This window comes from Mytilus edulis, chromosome 3 (assembly GCF_963676685.1).
Source record: "Mytilus edulis chromosome 3, xbMytEdul2.2, whole genome shotgun sequence".
Classification (NCBI taxonomy): Eukaryota; Metazoa; Mollusca; class Bivalvia; order Mytilida; family Mytilidae; genus Mytilus; species Mytilus edulis.
In genome coordinates this window covers 66712038-66732153 of record NC_092346.1, presented here as the reverse complement: position 1 = coordinate 66732153, position 20116 = coordinate 66712038, and the positions used below count along the sequence as shown (strand labels likewise).

The window sequence follows — 20116 nt, the reverse complement described above, 5'->3', positions numbered from 1 at the left end:
TGTATTTCGGTTAACTCTTTTACTCAACAATAAAATTATAAAAAGAAGCATTCAATTCTTAAATGCATATATATGTTATAACTATTGAATCATGTAAGAATTTGACATGCATTAAAGCTGAGAGTTTAATTATAATATATCACTCAAAATTGATAAAATACAGTAATCTATTAAGTTTTAGTGTGTATGTGTGTTCGAATTGAGAATATTGTATTAATTCATTATTGTTCAATCGATTTGTCGTTCTTTAGAGGGTTTTAAATTTTCAACGTTATTGCTGTTAAATGTAAACAGCGGCGTAAGAATGGTTATTGAAATTCGATCACCACTAATTGTCTAGCAATCATAGCTAGATAATTTTATCAAACATTTAAATAACTGGACCGAATAAAGGTACACAGATTGGGGAAAACACTTATATTATCATTTTTGTATTTTTACTAGAAGTTCTGCAAGATATATTGAACTAAAATAAACAAACATTAATTGTCACAAATTATATAAACAATTTCTTGCTGAAAAAGGACAAATAAAATTTCACAAATGGTTGCATATTGAATATATAAACGTGCAGCGCCTCGTCCAATGGTATTTGAATGTTTAAACGTTGTTTTTGACTACAAAACGGAAGTAGATTTTTTCGGAGTTTAGGGTATCAACATGGTAAGTGTCAATTTATTTAAAATATGTCGATATGCAACAAAAATTGGTAATTTCAAGTAACTAAAGACAGAAGATTAAATCATTAAATATTTTTTCAACAAAAATAGGACACTTAATTTGTTTGCAACTTAAGGAAATCGCTACATGTTGAATCTCATTTATTTCAGATATGTACTGCAAACATTCCGAAAGGTCAGATTTCCTTATCATGAGATCGTATATCCTCCTTCCAATAGAATTCTGTTCAATTCTTTGAAAAATCAAGTGTTCAAGTGTTCCAGCCTTGCAAGTCCAAAGACGAAAACCAGATTACATGTAGATTAAAGTTAGATTCCTTTGACCTTGCTGTTTCAATACAATTTTCGTCAAATATAACAAATCTCTCTTTCTCTCCATACACGTCAACAACAAGGGACATGTCTATCTCGTATTAAATCATATTTATTTCACAAAACCTTTGTTTATATTTCAATAATTTCATTGTATTACAGCACATCATCCCCCAAAAACAAAAGAATAACAAAAATATGAAATAGAGTTATGAATAACCGTAAATAAAAAAAAATACAAACATTCAGTTTACAATGGATATATGTTTTAAATATTGTATACTCACCAGAAAGATCTTTGACACTGTATAAACAGTTTATCTGATACTTTGCGCTCATTCGCCACTTATGGCTGATATTTTATTATATCTACAAATAGAAAGCTGATATGTATGAAATGTAGTCTGGAGGAACGGGACTTAATTGTAATGCATTAAATTACAAATATGATTAAAAATACATAAATAATCAATTTCAAGAGTCATAGGAGTTATATACGAATACATGTATACTCTTCTAGAAAGTATGAAATAAACAGATAAAGATAACCACCACCTCTAGTTCAACCTTTGTAACACCAAGTGTAACACCAATATGCAGTAATGTAAAATTGTCATTTTTTTGTTTTTATGGATGTTTGCTTTTTATATGAATTCTGGGATAATTTGAGAGTTGTTTCGTCACTACAAATCTATTCTACATCGTACCGAAATAGACAGACCTATTCCCCCCTTTTATTTGTATCGGCGAGAATTCTCATAATTAATATCAATGGAAATGCTTTATCTTAATTTAACGATTTTTTGTAAAGAGCTTACATTAAAATGCTTTCTGCCATTGAAATTGATTTGTATTATTTTACGAGGTATGTATTGTTTATTATATATAATAGATATCTGTGATTTTAAATATCAATTTTCTCTGTAAATATGACATGTAATTTTATGACAATAAATTTAATTCAACATAGATGATTAACATAAAGTTTGTTTAATTCTGCACGACTTTAAGTTATATGTGACAGTGTCGTTGTTTTGCTTTCTCATTAGCGTTTACCCCACATATATATGTATTCATTAAAAATAGTCATATTTTGTAGAACTCAAAGACGTAAATGAAAAAGAGAGTCAAATTAGTGTTCATATGTTTTGATTATCCGGTATTGTATATGGTTGTTATAGCAAATGGACTTAAAAAGGTTGCCTTCCTTTATCAGATTTGGCGATTATTGCTTTTCTTTGGCGCAGTCTCTGTTCAAAAGTTTTCAATTTCAAACCATTTTGGTTACACTTACAATAATTGAAATTAAATATTTGTTGTTTGTTTACAAGAGCAATGCATTCGATAGAGTTTGACACTAAGGTCTTAGTCATAAATTGTAATTTTATAAAAAGCAGAAATATCTAGTTTAGTATTGAAATGGTTCCAAATTGTTTATTTAAATGTGCGAACTATGTGCATACACAGTGTTTTATTGTGGGTCCTCTAATATTTTGTTCTTTATTAATTACATATGATGGTACTTCTTGGTACTTAGTTGTTTAATGCCTTAGTTAAGATATGTAATAATCAATTGATTTGCTTGTTAATTTTAATGTCTACTAAGTAAAAGAAACTAAGCTTTATCGAACATCACCTTTACATATATGAATGACTAGACACAAATTCGAACGACATGTAGATGACAGTCACACACATCTATGTTGTCATTTAACTAGCAATGGATTTTGTCAAAGTCTTTTTGAAAACTTTTTTTATTGCAATAGTGATATTATTGAACAAATTACGTTAGCTACTCTGTTTCAAAATAACGGTGTTTATTTATCTCAACTTGTACGATTCGCTCGTGTATGTAACAATGTTTTAGATTTTAACGAGAGAAATTTATGTATTACTGAAAAATTATTACACCAGGGTTTTCGATATCACAAACTAGTCAAAACATTTACTAAATTTTATCATCGGTATAAAGACATCATTCGTAAATATAGCTCAACATGCAGACTTCTAATACGTTCAGGTATTTCACATCCAATTTTTTATGGAAATATTCTTTATAAAGCACAAAGGTGTCAGTATTCACCTCAGAAACTTACAAAACCTTTGAATAGACTTATTAAGAAGGGATATAATTACGATACTGTTGTCAAGTCATTAAAGATTGCATATTTTGGCGTTAATATTGAGTCACTGATAAGGTCTTTGCATCGGAACTAAACACATTTATTCTAAAAACAGTTGTTGGCATGACACGGGTTATGTTCTTCTCATACATGTTATGATGGTATGATACTAAACCCCTAACGGGAAGGATTGTGCCTGATGTTCATATGATGAAATCATAATCTTTCAGTCAGTTTAATTGATTCGAAGTCTGGAGCTGGCATGTCAGTTAACTGCTAGTAGTCTGTTGTTATTTATGTATTATTGTCATTTTGTTTATTTTCTTTGGTTACATCTTCTGACATCAGACTCGGACTTCTCTTGAACTGAATTTTAATGTGCGTATTGTTATGCGTTTACTTTTCTACATTGGTTAGAGGTATAGGGGGAGGGTTGAGATCTCACAAACATGTTTAACCCCGCCGCATTTTTGCGCCTGTCCCAATTCAGGAGCCTCTGGCCTTTGTTAGTCTTGTATTATTTTAATTTTAGTTTCTTGTGTACAATTTGGAAATTAGTATGGCGTTCATTATCACTGAACTAGTATATATTTGTTTAGGGGCCAGCTGAAGGACGCCTCCGGGTGCGGGAATTTCTCGCTACATTGAAGACCTGTTGGAGACCCTCTGCTGTTGTTTTTTATTTGGTCGGGTTGTTGTCTCTTTGACACATTCCCCATTTCCATTCTCAATTTTATTTAAAAAAATCCTGTTATTAATTGGTACATGTAGTATATAAAAAAGGAACTAAAAATCAGAAAAACTTAAGGATTCGTGAGCTTGTATACAAGATATAAGCTATTAAAAATGTGGCGGGAAATGATTCTCTCCAGATTTTTCATATATTTAACACTGGCAATTTTTTTATTTAAACAATGAAAAAATAACAATGATTTTATAAGATTTTCAAACATGGCTTTTTAAACTATACACATGGAAAAAAGTATTGAAACACCTTGGTTTTTTAAAATTTGAAAAATTAGCCTTTTATTGTGGATGGAATATGATAAAATATTTGTAAAATGATATTGAAACATAGTTTATGATTACATTGGCATTTTAACGAACAAAAAAAGTTTGAAAAAAAATGATTTATCTAACCACAATTTTAAAAACAAAATGAAGTGTTTTTTGTACAAAAAACTGCATTTTACAACTTTAACTGTAGTCGAACTTTACAATGTCAGACATTTCAAAATTTATTTTAAAATGATGGTTCACATCATGGTTGATCGTTATACGCCAAAGAATTAGTACTTTGTGCGCAGCCTCCATTCAAACGGTTAACCGCCACTTAACGTCTTCTGATTCCTGCCATAAATCGACTAATGTGTTGCTAAGGTAGCAGCAACCATTTCTGATGAAGGGCATTGTTTATTTCATCACGTGTTTGTACTGGGGTGTCCTTTCGCGCACATTACGCCCAATAGTGTCCCATATGTGCTCGATATGGTTCAAATCCGGGCTACGATCGGGCCAAGGAAGATAAACCGAATTCAATTGGAACAATGGATCTTCCTACACGATGCTAATTTCCAACTTAGGCGAGCTCTGCACTACATTGGATACGGACAACTGTGTGTCTGTTCGTAAGCAAACGTCTCCGAAAAGGTCTTATTGACAATAACCAGTAGCGATGAGTCGATCTCGAACAATTTGTGTTAAAAGGCTCCTTTATGCCCACCACTCTCTTTTTTATGATTGTGTTGTATGCAATGGGTTTCTTTCTGACCAAGCTTCATTATGCTTGATTTTCCCTAGCAGATGGCATAGGGTGTCTTTTTTTTCTATCTCGGATAGTCTTTAACATCGTTTATTGCCTGATCTTTATTCTCAAAACGACTAATAGTGGAATGGTGATGACCAACAATACGTGCGGTTGTCACAGCGACATTCCTGCTTCTCTCATGCTGATAATCTGCCATCTTGCTGCGGTTAAGAGTTGTGGAGGACTCATTACAAGGTGTCAATCACATAACTTTATAAACTTGGTTATTTAAAGTGTTGAAAACAATTAGGATCAAAACACCTGTTTTGCTGTTTACGGGTACAGTAGCTGCATGTGCAGATAAGAACTTATCGAGTCGATAATTATCGATCAAACTCAGGTGATATTTAAATGATGTTTAACTTGTTCTATTTTAACAAATTATATCACAAAAAAATAAAGAGTATTTTTTTAATTTCAATTTCAATTTGGTGTTGCAATACTTTTTTCCATGTGTCTATAATGTAATAAAATTATGAAAAGAAAAGCCCACTTGTAATTTTGTCCATCCTTTTCAAATGATTTTTATAGTTCGTTCTTATGTTGTACTGTTATACCACTGTCCTAGGGTAGGGGGAGGATTGGGATCCCGCTAACATGTTTAACCCCAACACGTTATGTATGTATGTGGCTGTCTCAAGTCAGGAGCCTGTAATTCAGAGGTTTTCGTTTGTTTATGTGCTACATATTTGTGTTTCGTTCATAGCTGATTATGCGGTATGGATTTTGCTCATTGATGAAGGTCGTACGGTGACCTATAGTTGTTAATTTGTGTCATTTTGGTCTCTTGTGGAGAGTTGTCTCATTGGCAATCATACCACATCTTCTTGTTTTATATATCTAGTGGGCAAAACATTTAATGGCTCTACATGAATAAAACAAAAATAAAAAAAACAAGAGAAGCTTACATTAGAATGAAATTCAAAACAGTGTGGCTGTGGCCATTGATTGACACATTAAATTCATCCATTGACTGGGACAATTTACGTGAACGTTTGTCTGTAACGACCACTGTTCACGACGTACCTACGATAGACATTTAAACTGTGGGGTCACCAAAGGTTTCTTAACGCCTTTAATTATAAAATAATTCAAAAAATTAATCAGGAATAACCTTTATGTTTTGATTTATATAATTGATATTAATCAAAACATCGTGTTAAGTCTGATTAGTTTTTCGAATTACTTTATTAAGGTGTTGAGAACCTTTGGTGACCCCATAGTTTAAGTGTCTTTAAAAAGTACATAGTGAGCAGAGGTCGTTACATACAAACGTTCACCTAAATTGTCCCAGTCAATGGATGAATTTAATGTGTCAATCAATGGCCACAGCCACACTGTTTTGAATTTCATTCTATATATTATATATTGCGACTGTCTTTCATAGACTTGCAAGATTATCTTAAAATTTGCACATGCTTAATTTCTATGATAATAACAAGGACTAAAATTTCATTTGCATTTATATCCGAATTTTCTATTGCAGGCCAACCTTTCGGAGGAAACTATTGCAGGTAAATCAATTATTGATAAGTATTTAATTAACAAGACTTTCTTATATACATAACTTTACAGTACTCATAGAAATGAAATCATATTGAAATGAAAAGAATTAATGAATAAATTGATAAGAAAATACAATATCATAAATCTTTAACACATAGAATACCATACAAATATTGTTTGTTATTGGTAAAAACTTATATTATAGAATTTAAAGAAGCTTTTGGTTTGTTTGACAAAGACAATAATGGCCAGATTACGAGTTCGGAACTTGGAACAGTAATGAGATCTTTAGGACAAAATCCAACGAATGCTGACATTACAGAAATGATAAATGAAGTAGATAGTGACGGTAAGATTCGCAACAAATATAATAATACTGTTAAATATTATAAAGTCCCAATCAAGTACAATGTGTAATGTTTTATAGTTCCGAACAAATATACTGTGTAATGTTTTATAGTCCCGAACAAATATACTGTGTAATGTTCTATAGTCCCGAACAAATATACTGTGTAATGTTCTATAGTCCCGAACAAATATACTGTGTAATGTTTTATAGTCCCGAACAAATATACTGTGTGATGTTCTATAGTCCCGAACAAATATACTGTGTAATGTTCTATAGTCCCGAACAAATATACTGTGAAATGTTCTATAGTCCCGAACAAATATACTGTGAAATGTTCTATAGTCCCGAACAAATATACTGTGAAATGTTCTATAGTCCCGAACAAATATACTGTGTGATGTTCTATAGTCCCGAACAAATATACTGTGTAATGTTTTATAGTCCCGAACAAATATACTGTGTAATGTTCTATAGTCCCGAACAAATATACTGTGTAATGTTTTATAGTCCCGAACAAATATACTGTGTAATGTTTTATAGTTCCGAACAAATATACTGTGTAATGTTTTATAGTTCCGAACAAATATACTGTGTAATGTTCTATAGTCCCGAAGAAATATACTGTGTAATGTTTTATAGTCCCGAACAAATATACTGTGTAATGTTTTATAGTTCCGAACAAATATACTGTGTAATGTTTTATAGTTCCGAACAAATATACTGTGTAATGTTTTATAGTCCCGAACAAATATACTGTGTAATGTTCTATAGTCCCGAACAAATATACTGTGTAATGTTTTATAGTCCCGAACAATGTTTTATAGTCCCAAACAATAAAACTGTTAACTGTTACACGCTTTCTGTGTAATATTCCATAGTCCCGAACAAGTAGACTGTGTAATGGTATGAAAGTCCCAAACACGTATACTGTTTAATGTTCTATAAGGGACTATGCTTCATTTGTTTCATATGTTACGACACAAGTGTTTTTCTGGTTATATATGTTATATGTCTAAATTATAACAGTTTTACTGCAACCAAATTTTTTGGCTAATCCTTTTTTCACCAGACGATGGCTTCTTATTATTTCGACTTGCAGTTAGCGCTACAAATTCAAAAAGGGTCCTCTTACGTTGTGCAATTTCCCAAACAGTTCTTTCAAATCTTATAATAAAGTTAACACATGGCAAGGGTAAAATCCCTTTGTTTTTACTGTGCTATAATCTGGATAATGCACAGCAAAGGTGTGCATTAACTACCCCAGATATACTGCACAGTTCAAATCTATTTTTACCTTTAGGTGCGGTTCCTGGATTTTGAAAGGGGCGTTATTCTATCAATTTAAAAAAAATTATCATAGAGTGTATCGAGACTAAAGACAATATTAACGATTTTAAGCTAAAACACGATATTATGTCCAATCCAAGGGTTAACGACCTACTCCCACCCCTGAATCCGCCATTTGCCTTGAAAGTATGACAAAGTTGAACTTAGTACAAACATCGTAGTTTCAAAATAGGAAAAAGAAAGGTTTCTCATTTCTTTAATTTTTTTTTATCTTAGCTGGTACATAAACTATTTTATTATATTTTGTGTACAACGTAAATCTAAATCAGTGTTTTAAAGTTAGAAAGATAGTTAAAACATTTTTTGGTAATTTCTGCCAAAAAAGAAATGTATCTAAGAATATCCGAATAAAAGAAATCTGATTTGGATTAGGTTCAGACTCAATGGAATTTATAACGACTTTTTGAATATCTATTCCTATAAAGGGACTATTTTTGGATCGAATTTAATGAGACCATATTTAAGTTTGTTTTAAAACAGGGTGATTAGCTGGAGCTCAATCAAACTTCATTTAGATGGTTGTGTTTAAAAAAAGTTATACAGTAAATAAAAAGAAATGGGAGGGGGAGGGGGTTGCGGGGAGTAAAAGGTTTTGAAAGAGAAACGTATTTTCTGTTTATTTAACATTTTACATTTAGGTAATATAACATCTTCCTCGGTTCTTTTTCTAACCATATCATTGAGGGAAAGAAATTCAAAAGCAAGTAATCTAATTTAAACTCAATAACCCTTCAATGCAGTTATGTTTTTTTTTTCATACACCAGGGTTGGATCCAGCCATTTTAAAAAGGGGGTTCCAAACCCAGGACAAAGGGGGGTCCAACTATATGTCCCCCATCAAATGCATTGATTGTCAAACAAAAAAGGGGGTTCCCCCCCCCCGAACCCTCCCCCTGGATATGCCACTGTACACCGTTTTGAAAGTACACAATTTGCCAAAGTCTTAATCATCACCAATTAAATAAAAATTGGAAATAAATTTAACGGAAACGATAAAAAATAAAATATACCATTAAATCGCAATTTTAGAATGAGTCTAAATATAAAAAAAATATTAATTTAAAACTTACCAAAGTCGTATTTCCCCCTTTTTTTTACCCTACAAGAAACTTTCCTAGGATCCGTGGATTGCGGAATAACGTCCACATTTCTAAAACGTTCACGTAAATTGATTGCGTCATGTGTTAAAACAGTTATTGGCCAATCAAATCGGTATATGCCATTTAATCTGCACAGCACGAGATGACCCAATAACCCGAACTCCTGCGTCGTTCGGGTTATTGGGTCATCTCGTGCTGTGCAGATTAAATGGCATATACCGACTTGCTTGGTCAATAACTATAACATATAATAACAAAAAAAATGGAATGTATACAGGTATCAAACAAATTCATAACCACGAATATATTAGTATACAGTAATACTAGTACGATATTACAAAAGAAACAACTTAATAAAAACTCCAATAACAAAACAAAAAATGGTGCTATGCAAATTATACTGCAATACTGTATACTACAGAAAACACTAATAATGACAAATTGATACAGTGTTATCACAATAACACCAATAGTGATAAATCGATACAGCGTTTTTAAAATATCACCAATAATGATAAATCGATACAGTGTTATCAAGATAACACCAATAATCATAAATCGATACAGTGTTATCAAGATAACACCAATAATGGTAAATCGATACAGCTTTTTTAGGTTACACCAATAATGATAAATCAATACAGTGTTATCAAGATATTAACACCAATAATCATAAATCGATACAGTGTTATCAAGATAACACCAATAATGACAAATCGATACAGTGTTATCAAGATAACACCAATAATGACAAATCGATACAGTGTTATCAAGATAACACCAATAATGACAAATTGTTACAGTGTTCAAGATAACACCAATAATGATAATGTATAATACGGATACCACTTATAATGATAAATCAATATTGTGTTATAAAGATACCACCACAATAATATTATCTGTTTTTATAATACTACATTTGAACCAGTGAGAAAATAATCAGATCTATGATTAATTGAATAAAATCGCTAATGTTTTATGCAGGTAGTGGAACAATTAATTTTGCCGAGTTTACAAAAATGATGGGGAAAAAGATGGAAAACAGTGATCCAGTAGAAGATCTCAGAGAAGCATTCAAAATTTTTGACAAAAACAGTGATGGTAAAATAGATCCTAACGAGCTTAAAAAGGTGATGGTCAATATTGGTGAAAAACTGACCGATGAAGAAGCTAATGAGATGATTAAAGAGGCAGATGTAGACGGAGATGGAAAGGTCAATTATGAAGGTTGGTATAAGAATTGTTACTCGTACAGATTTGATGCGTTATGCCTAAAACAATTAAAATGTGTCTTACCATATTTTTGTCGAGCCTTCGACTTTAGTCGAAAAAGCGAGACATAGCGATCCTACATTCCGTCGTCGTCGGCGGCGTCCAAAAATATTTACTCTGTGGTTAAAGTTTTTGAAATTTTAATAACTTTCTTAAACTACACTGGATTTCTACCAAACTTGGACAGAAGCTTGTTTATGATCATAAGATATTATCCAGAAGTAAGTTTTGTAAAATTAAAATTCCATTTTTGCCGTATTTTACTTATAAATAGACTTAGTTTTTCTGCGGGAAATCATTACTTTCAGTCTGTGGTTAAAGTTTTTAAAATTTGAATAACTTTCTTAAACTATCCTGGGTTTGTACCAAACTTGGACAGAAGCTTGTTTATGATCATAAAATTAAAATAGTATCCAGAACTAAATTTTGTAAAAAATTAAATCCATTTTTCGGTATTTTACTTTTAAATGGACTTAGATTTTCTACCAGGAAACAACACATTCACTCTGTGATTAAAGTTTTTAAAACTTTAATAATAGCTTTCTTATACTATTTTTAATTTGTACCAAACCCGGACAGAAGCTTGTTTATTATCAAAAGCTAGTATCTAGAAGGAAGTTTTGTTCAAATTTTGTACCTGTGTATTTTTCTTATAAATGGACTTAGTTTTTCTTCTAGTTAACATTACATAGAGTCTGCAGTTAAAATTTGAATAACATTTAGATCTATTAGATTCATAAACTATCCTGGATTTTTACCAAACTTTGGATAGAAGCTTCTTACAATCAAAAGGAATATTTTTATTGTTTTTTTTTTTTTGAACTGGTTTCGTTCATTTTGTTAACAGTAACACTGACATCGCTCTGTATGCCACAGTAGATTCTATAGCTCTCTGTCAATTTTTTTTAAAGAATTTGTATATCGTTTTATAATGCTCATTAAAAAAAATGTCGATAAAACATGTACCTTTTTAATTGTATTTCCGATATGATAAATGAAGGACGCTGGGTAATCTTTAACGTGAATGCAACCAAAAGACAAATACAATCAAAGGACATCTGGTATATTATGGTTGGTTATCTCGACTACATTCAAACAAAGATCAGATTAAAATGTAGTATATTCACACAAAATTTATGAGAAATGTCTTCTGGAGACAAGTTGTTATCAAACTATGTCTAAATGGGTTAAATTTTCAGCGAACAACCGTTATTGAACTAGAATCTATAAAAGAAAATCAATCAATCTAAAATTGCTACAAAATCCCATTTCTTACAGTATAACTCAAAATTGGCTTTCATATTTCAATATTATGATGTTATTTTATTTTCAGAGTTTGTAAAAATGATGACAAAAAAGGATAAATAGTGATGTGTACAGACAATGATAGCATGACATATATTCACTTTTTGCCTCCACAAGTAAAAAGTTTCCTGCTGATAGATTCTAAATAGAAAGCCAAGAAAACTGTTTATAAGATAGAATAAAATAAAATTTATAATATTACTCTAAAAGACATTATACTCCATATGATTTGCATAAAATATGTCACAGTACAATGTTCTTGTAGGAGCATTAATATTCCGATTTTCATGTTTAAATATTCGCTTTAAATGTATACAATATGAAAAGAACAGCCAAACACAAAATGAGAAAACCGAAACACAATCAACTAACCAAGAGAGAAACAACCAGGCAAAGATATTAACATTATACTGAATACAAAGAGATTTGTCTTGCCTGAAAGTAGAAAATCTAAAATTTAACATGCATTTACATTTTACTAATAGTGTCTTTCTCATCTACTCTGACATCGGACTCTTTTAAACCGAGTTCACTGTGCTTATTGCTGTGTGGTTGTTTATTATACATTGGCCAGATGTATAGGGGGAGGGGGAGGGGGAGATCTAAAAAAACATGTTAGGTCCCCTCCATATTTTTACGCCTGTCCCATGACAGGAGCCTCTGTCCTTTGTCAGTCTTGTATATTTGTTTAATTTTAGTTTATAAATTAAATGAGTTTAGTATGACGTTCATTTTCACTGTACACATCTTTGTTTAATGTCCAGTTGGAGACCGCCTCCGGGAGTGGGATTTTTTGGCTGTGTTGAAGATAAATTGGTTGCCTTGGGCTGTTTTCTGCTCTTTGGTCGGGTTGTCTCTTTGACACAATCCCCATTTCCATTCTAAATTTTATTATGCAAAATTATGAAAGTTATTGAATTCTGAGTGAAGGTAAAGGATCAAATGATTTCCATGGAAATAGCATATGCTAATGCTAATACAAATGCAATGATTGGTTCCCCTGAGAATTACCTAACCACAAACCTTAACTTTTTGACTCCGTCACAGTCGCCACAAACAGTATACTTAACTATATATACAGTCTCGTTTTTCGACTACATCAATACAATGCGAGACAAAAAATATTTCAATAAAGTAAAAGAAATAAAATGCAACAAAAAACAGAAACAAATAAAAAAAAAAACACTCACACAAACAGACGAATGAGATGGAAAGCACGCATTGTATCACAATGTGACAGCCCTGTATCTTCAGTCCCCAAAAAGGTTTAACCACCTGTTATTATAATTCACATTATGTTGGAGAGACCAGCAATTTATTTCTTACTACATAGAAACACTATCCTAAAGTTGATGCCAAATTTTGTCTGTAAATTTCCAGTTTATATATTTTGATGTTGTTTTTCGTCTATTGCAAATTTGCAATTCATTTGGAGGCTTTCGTAAATACTCGGCTTTCAGGATTATATGGTGAAGAAAGGTCGGTGATCACTGCTATTGTGTTATTAGATCTACATACTTAAGAGTAGACTATAATGCATAAAGATTTTTACCAACAATTTAAAGAATGCTAGTACTATGGTCGGTATAGTGTCAGGTTTAGTTCGTTTTTTTCTCTCTCGAGTGAATAGGTCTACTTTTTCGAGTGTACATCTGTTTTTCGAGCGATAGCACATGCAATCAGATCAATAAACTGCTATTTCGCGGGTATAAAAGTTCTATTAAATAAATAACTGTTCGTCTTATTCTGAATATTCTTGTACATGTTTTGAGCACACATGATGCACAGTTTCCTTGTATTTCAATGACAATTCAATGTTTTACATTGTCCAGGTTTCTTCAAAAGCAATAACTAAAACGTCTGTTTTTTAACATATTGTTCGGTTTCAAGCTTATACATTGACTGTTCCTAGTTTTTAACTAATCTAAGGAAGGACATTATCATTTATAGTCATAATAAGTCGTAAAGTATGTGTAGTCTATATTTTGGAATTGATGCATTGTAAAGCTAGTTTAAACATTTATCACACAAAATAACGCAGGATTGATGATATATCACAAACACTTACAAACCTTTTATGATCTTGTATATTCTATCTCATGTCTTACAAGAAAAGAGAAAAGAAACATTTGTGTTTTCGTTTTTGTCGAGCCTTCGACTTTAGTCGAAAAAGCGAGACATAGCGATACTACATTCCGTCGACGTCGCCGGTGGTTAAAGTTTTTAAAATTTTGATAACTTTCTGAAACTACCCTGGATTTGTAACAAACTTGGACAGAAGCTTGTTTACGATCATAAGATAGTATTCAGAAGTAAAATTTGTAAAAAACAAAAAATCCGTTCTTTCCATATTTTACTTATAAATGGACTTAATTTTTCTGCCAGGTAATAATACAAAATGTACATTCACTCTGAGTATAAAGTTTTTAAAATAAGATAGTATCCCGAAGTAATTTTTGTTAAAATTTTGTACCTGCTTAGTTTTTCTTTCAGTTAACATTACATACAGTCTGCAGTTAAAGTTTTTAAAACATTTATTAGATTCATAAACTATCCTGGATTTGAAGCAAACTTGGACAGAAGCTTCTTACAATCAAAAGATAGTTTCAAGAGGAATGTTTTTATTGATTTTTTGGGTTTTTTTTTTTTTGTTGAATCTGCGGAACCCTTACAAATTTTTGATCATATCGATCCGAAAAAAAACATGGCCACGCACGAAAGATTAAATCACTCGAGAAAAAAAACCACGATCCCAGCCGGACACTATACCTACTGTTAGTATTAAACCGTTTCGCTCTCCGGTAACTTTTTTAGGCGAACGATGTATATGTTAATTTAGTTTAATAAAAGACATTAGTACATCTTAGTTTAAAAAAGAGTCGTTGCTTTCAAATGCAAACTGATTTAAATTTATTGCATTTACATTTTTATAAAACAAACAACTACTTAGTGAAACAGATGAGGCTCCATAATAATGTGATCGTTGTGTCTTTAGTACCAAATTGATATCCACCAATTTCGATTACTATACCATAGCAAATATGGGTTGAAACATCCTCAGTCTATGCATAGGTATATCATATCCACAATTTTCGTTAATCCATTAATTGATGGAAATACGGTATTTTGATAAACAGATTGGTCAGTAGTCAAGAGTGCACCCTTATCACATTGTGATTATGAGATGTACAAAGATAAAACACGGACCTTGTCATAACTACAGGTAAACAAATGAAAGGCGGTATAGTACAAAATTGAAGATTCTCAAAGATTTCCTAGTTTATTTTTGATTTTTTTAACGAAGGGTGTATATCCCACTTACATAAACACATTATCTGATTGAGTCATAAAATTTCATTTTAAATATTTACAGAAAACAACCCATTTTAAACATTTATAAAACAACCCAGTTATCACCCTCTGAGATACAATAAATTTCGATATCGGTTGATATGACTGAATCCCACATAACCACACATATACGTATATATATGATTTTGTCACTTCGTAAACAAGTTCGGTTAATAGCAACGACCATATCAACAATGATCTATACATGTTTAAATGCACATGATTAACTTCTTCCCAGCTTATCTGTCCCTGTATATTGTTTCGTGTGTGTAAAATTGTACTTATTTGAGTGAAAAGGTTACTTGTTCATTTTAAGTTTTAACAAGTACATTACTATCGATTACTAGTATTGAAATTGATACAACTCTAAATCATGGTAAGTAGTTTAATTATTAATATTCATAATACATTCAACAAAAACATTACATACGAGATACACATTAAATCTATACGTTGATATTTTGTAACGTTGGATGTAAATTCTTCAAACTTCTGACCAAAGACATCTTTTGCTATTAAATGTTTTTATCTTACATTTAATTTCCATGAACTAATCGTTTTTTCTTCCGTATTTTTCTTCTTTTCTCAAGTTTTAATCAACCTCAGATATCCGTATTTCGGCATCTTTTAAAATCAACTATATGTCTTCATTTTTTAAGTTTGATTCAAACTTTACTTTAAATGCAACACCAGCTGTATAGGTATGTAAGTTGGATTAGAAAACTAGAAAGGCCAAAATCTGTTAGGTCCTCATTCTTCACAAGTATAAAAAAATAAGTTAATTTAAGAGAAACTCTTTTTAAATCTAACTTCATCATAGTCATACTATCAGTATGATCAAACTTAAAGTTTGTATTCTCAGCAGGCGACATAAGTTTACCAATGTTCAAGTATCGTAACTCAATCGAACAGAGCAAAATTATAAATTGTAACCATACAAAAACGAGGGAATCGGATGATCCTAACTTTGTTTGAGCGTTTTATTTTAAAAGAAATTTTTAAAATGTGAAAATATACGACTGAAATTAATTAATAAAGAAATGTAAACGCCATACGATGAAGCTGAAAGTGAGTTACTGCTGATAAATGGGAAGTTGACAATTGGAAAGTTTAAATCAGCACGTTTGTCATAGAATCTAGTTTGAAGACACTCTAAGTCATCTATCAGTGTCAGGGTCGAGGAAAAGATCAATATACGAAGCAGTCCGTTTACTTTCGACAGCATATTTTATCTGAATCTCATTGGGATAGATGACATGTAACCAGTAACCACTCATTGGAATGTGAGACATTAAGTGACAACCTAATCCATACCTGAAAATGAAATCGAAAGAACTATAAAAAAATGTCTTTCCATTTAGTCTTTGTAGAGCTTTTAAATGAATTCTGCGTCGTATGAGTACAAAAACAAGTCGGCAAACATTGGTGCAAAATGAGTACCCCTTGAAATACCGACCAAAGTCAACACCTCGCTACATTGAAGACCCATTGGTTGCCTTCGGCTGTTGTTTGCTCTATGGTCGGGTGGTTGTCGCTTTGACATATTCACCATTTCCTTTCTCAATTTTACCTATAATGTCAATTTAAAAATTCAGATTTGGAATCCATGAGCCGATGAGGTGCTTCAACTGAATGTCAACTGTAAAAGCATCAAAGGTTTTGATATTACATCAAAATTGTAAATGTAGTAGATCGTAAGTTGTTGAGAATCCACATCTTTTTGACATCGATGTTTTAATATACCTCATCACTCACAATATTTCATAAGCCATCTTCAATAATTATTGTAGAAATAATGGTGGTAAAAGATGTCTGTACGAACAATCCGGCTATATACCGTTATTTGTAAAGATTTTTGTATCCAGGTATCCTGTATAAAGATGGGAGATTTTTATGATCCTTTTTATACAAAAGGAGAGAAGGACGGATTTGTGATTTTCTAAAATCTCTTCGTTAATGATGTAGGATATGTGTGGTGCTCATTTTTGTACTAAGAACACTATATAGAATAAAGTCGCCGTTTATACTAAAAGATATAACACACTGCCTATCTGTTTAGAAAAGCGTCTAAGCGACCTTAAACATAATATATGATTGAAACCATACAGATATTCAACTATACATTACACATGCGCTGAATTACGTTTACGATTTTACGTTTGGCAAATAAAGCAAAATAAATCTTCTTCTTTCTTTATATAAAAATGAAGAAACTACTACTTAATAGAATTTTCCGTCGGACATTGAAAATGCATCATACAATGTACATGTATACGTATGTCAGATAAACAATATATATGTAAATAATATTAAGCCGATGTACCTTTCTTTTTTGTAGGCGGAACGAGGCTTGACAGAAGACCAACTTGAACGTAAGTTATCTCTTCTTTTTTTTTCGATAATATTAAACACAATATAATTCTATTTAGTGTACGGTATGAGCTTTGCTCATTGTTGAAGGCTATACGGTGACCTATAGTATTTTTTGTTACTAGTAATTTCTGTGTCATTCGGTCTCCGGTGGAGAGTTGTCTCAGGGGCAATCATACCACATCTTCTATTTTTTATATTCATTATGATATCGAAATACCGTAAACAGTCTAAATAATTTGCCTTCATTAGTGTGTAGCATAGTAACGTAGTGGAATAATGTCCTGGGATTGACATATAATATTTTCTTGTAGATATTACCGGTGTGTTCAATTGGTTTGATAAAAATGGCGATGGAAAGATCGACGCCAAAGAATTGGGATTGGCTATTCGATTAGAAGGATTAAATCCAACAGAAAAAGAAATATCAGAAATGATTCAAAAAGTAGATGTTGATGGTAAGACTAAGACAAAAAAAATATCATTTGAAAAAAAAACTGTTTTCCCAAACGTTTAGAACTGCTTAACATTGACTATTTTATTTTATTCACAAAACACTTTAAAAAGATATTCGACTTAATATATATTATTTATCTGTCCATGTTTGTTTAGATGACTTACTTGAAATCAAATATCATACCTTGTTTTGCCGTCATGTGTTGACCATTATTCATGATTCCTGAATTTGTCACTAAAAAACATGCGTACCCAAAGTGTTTTTGTTCATGTCGACCAACCAACCAATATGGCCGGCAGATGGAGAATGAAACTGAAATAGTATATTCTCGAAATGTGTAGGAAAATCAAATTAGGTTTAAATAAATTGCCCATTGATATAAATTTTGTAAATTCTCCATTTCACAGCACCACGATGTACCGATTGATTTCTGTTTGCTGAACGTCCAGTTGAAGATATTTCTTTCTCATTCAAAACGAATAATTGATGATGCGGGCACCTATTAGATTCAATTGCAAATTTCATTTTTGAAACAGAACCAGGCTGGGGAAAAAAATACAAAGCATTACATATGTGTCATACTAAATGTTGAGATCATGATGCAATTTGGTATAATACATGTATACAAAAAAATATACAAAACATATACACGTAACATACATTTTTGATTAAAAAAGATATTAGCAACTAGTTTTCATTTAAAATTGTACATTGTCTGATAGAGGAGACCAATTTCTATTATAGATGACGGACAAATTAACCACAAAGAATTCATGAAAATGATGAAAGACCAGGTTTTAAATACAGACGAGAAATCAGACCTTCAAGAGGCATTCAAAGTATTTGATAAAAATGGTGATGGTCGAATATGTGCCTCAGAACTAACCGAAGCCCTTACTTCTATCGGGGAGACGTTATCAAGAGAGGATGTCAGTGAGTTAATGAAGAGAGCTGACATAGATAAAAACGGAACTATTTGTTATAATGGTATGTTCAAATATAAAATGCCTCGATTTGAAGCTCGGCAAACGGTTTAGGGACTTGTTGCAGCCATTATATATTTACCATTGTTTTGTGTTTCATTTTGGGGCATATGTTATCGATTCTTCACTTCGAATTTAACGAAACTAAAATTTCTACATGTTTATTTCCATAATTAAGTTTTCTGAAGTTTCATCTTTTTTTCAATTGCGTTTGAATAATCTTAAAAGAGGGACGAAAGATACCAGAGGGACAGTCAAACTCATAAATCGACAATAAACTGACAACGTCATGGCTAAAAATGAAAAGGACAAACGGACAAACAATAGTACACATAACACAACATAGAAAACTAAAGAATAAACAACACGAACCCCACCAAAAACTAGGGGTGATCTCAGGTGCTCCGGAAGGGTAAGCAGATCCTGCTCCACATGTGGCACCCGTCGGGTTGCTTATGAGATAACAAATCCGGTAAATAGTCTAACTCGGTAGGTCACATTTATGAAAAGGAAGGGAATTGTAGTTATGACGTAAGGAACATATCCGATATCATTTGTGAAACGGTTATTCCATAACGGTCAACCAACTCGGGATGGTGTCCGTAAAATTTACGAAGAGATGATTTCAACTTCACCATTTAGAACTCTTGATTTAACAGCTTCCTTAACCTGATCTATAGGATTTATGATATTGTTCTCCTTTATAAGTTATTTAATCATTCTTATGTTTTTCAGAGTTTGTTGTTTTAATGACTGATATGAATCCAGGTGTTAAATGACCAAAATAAGCTAATACGTTGCTGTTTCGACAATTTAGTGACTTTTGAATAATAATATATTTGAAATAAAGACTAAGTCTATAATATTTTTAATATTTATACTTGAAAGTTGTATGTTAAATTTGTGTAAGTAATAGATACACATTCTCCAAATATCTGGTGGTCGTATAAATGTGTTACTTGTTTACTTTCTTGTTAATGTGACTTGGATGGAGAGTTATCTCATTGGCACTCATACCACATCTTTTTATACATGTATAGAAGTATAACCAGAAAAGAGGCCTAATATACCAAATGTAGAAACAAAAAATATAGAGCAACACGAGCCTCACCAAAAAAAACCAGAAGATTTCATACATTTGTTCCAATAGC

General features: G+C 31.7%; 1 protein-coding gene across 1 annotated transcript; it reads left to right on the top strand.

Annotated features, from left to right (window-relative positions):
* Window positions 1-544: 544 nt before the first annotated feature.
* On the top strand, window positions 545-19841 carry LOC139515395 (uncharacterized). Its single transcript, XM_071304965.1, has 10 exons — window positions 545-663; window positions 6409-6436; window positions 6634-6777; window positions 10212-10454; window positions 11833-11866; window positions 15394-15406; window positions 17494-17527; window positions 17840-17983; window positions 18727-18969; window positions 19701-19841. Exons 1-10 carry the CDS (start codon window positions 661-663, stop codon window positions 19742-19744), a joined length of 930 nt encoding a protein of 309 aa, XP_071161066.1. The 5' UTR covers window positions 545-660; the 3' UTR covers window positions 19745-19841.
* The last annotated feature ends 275 nt before the right edge of the window (window positions 19842-20116 follow it).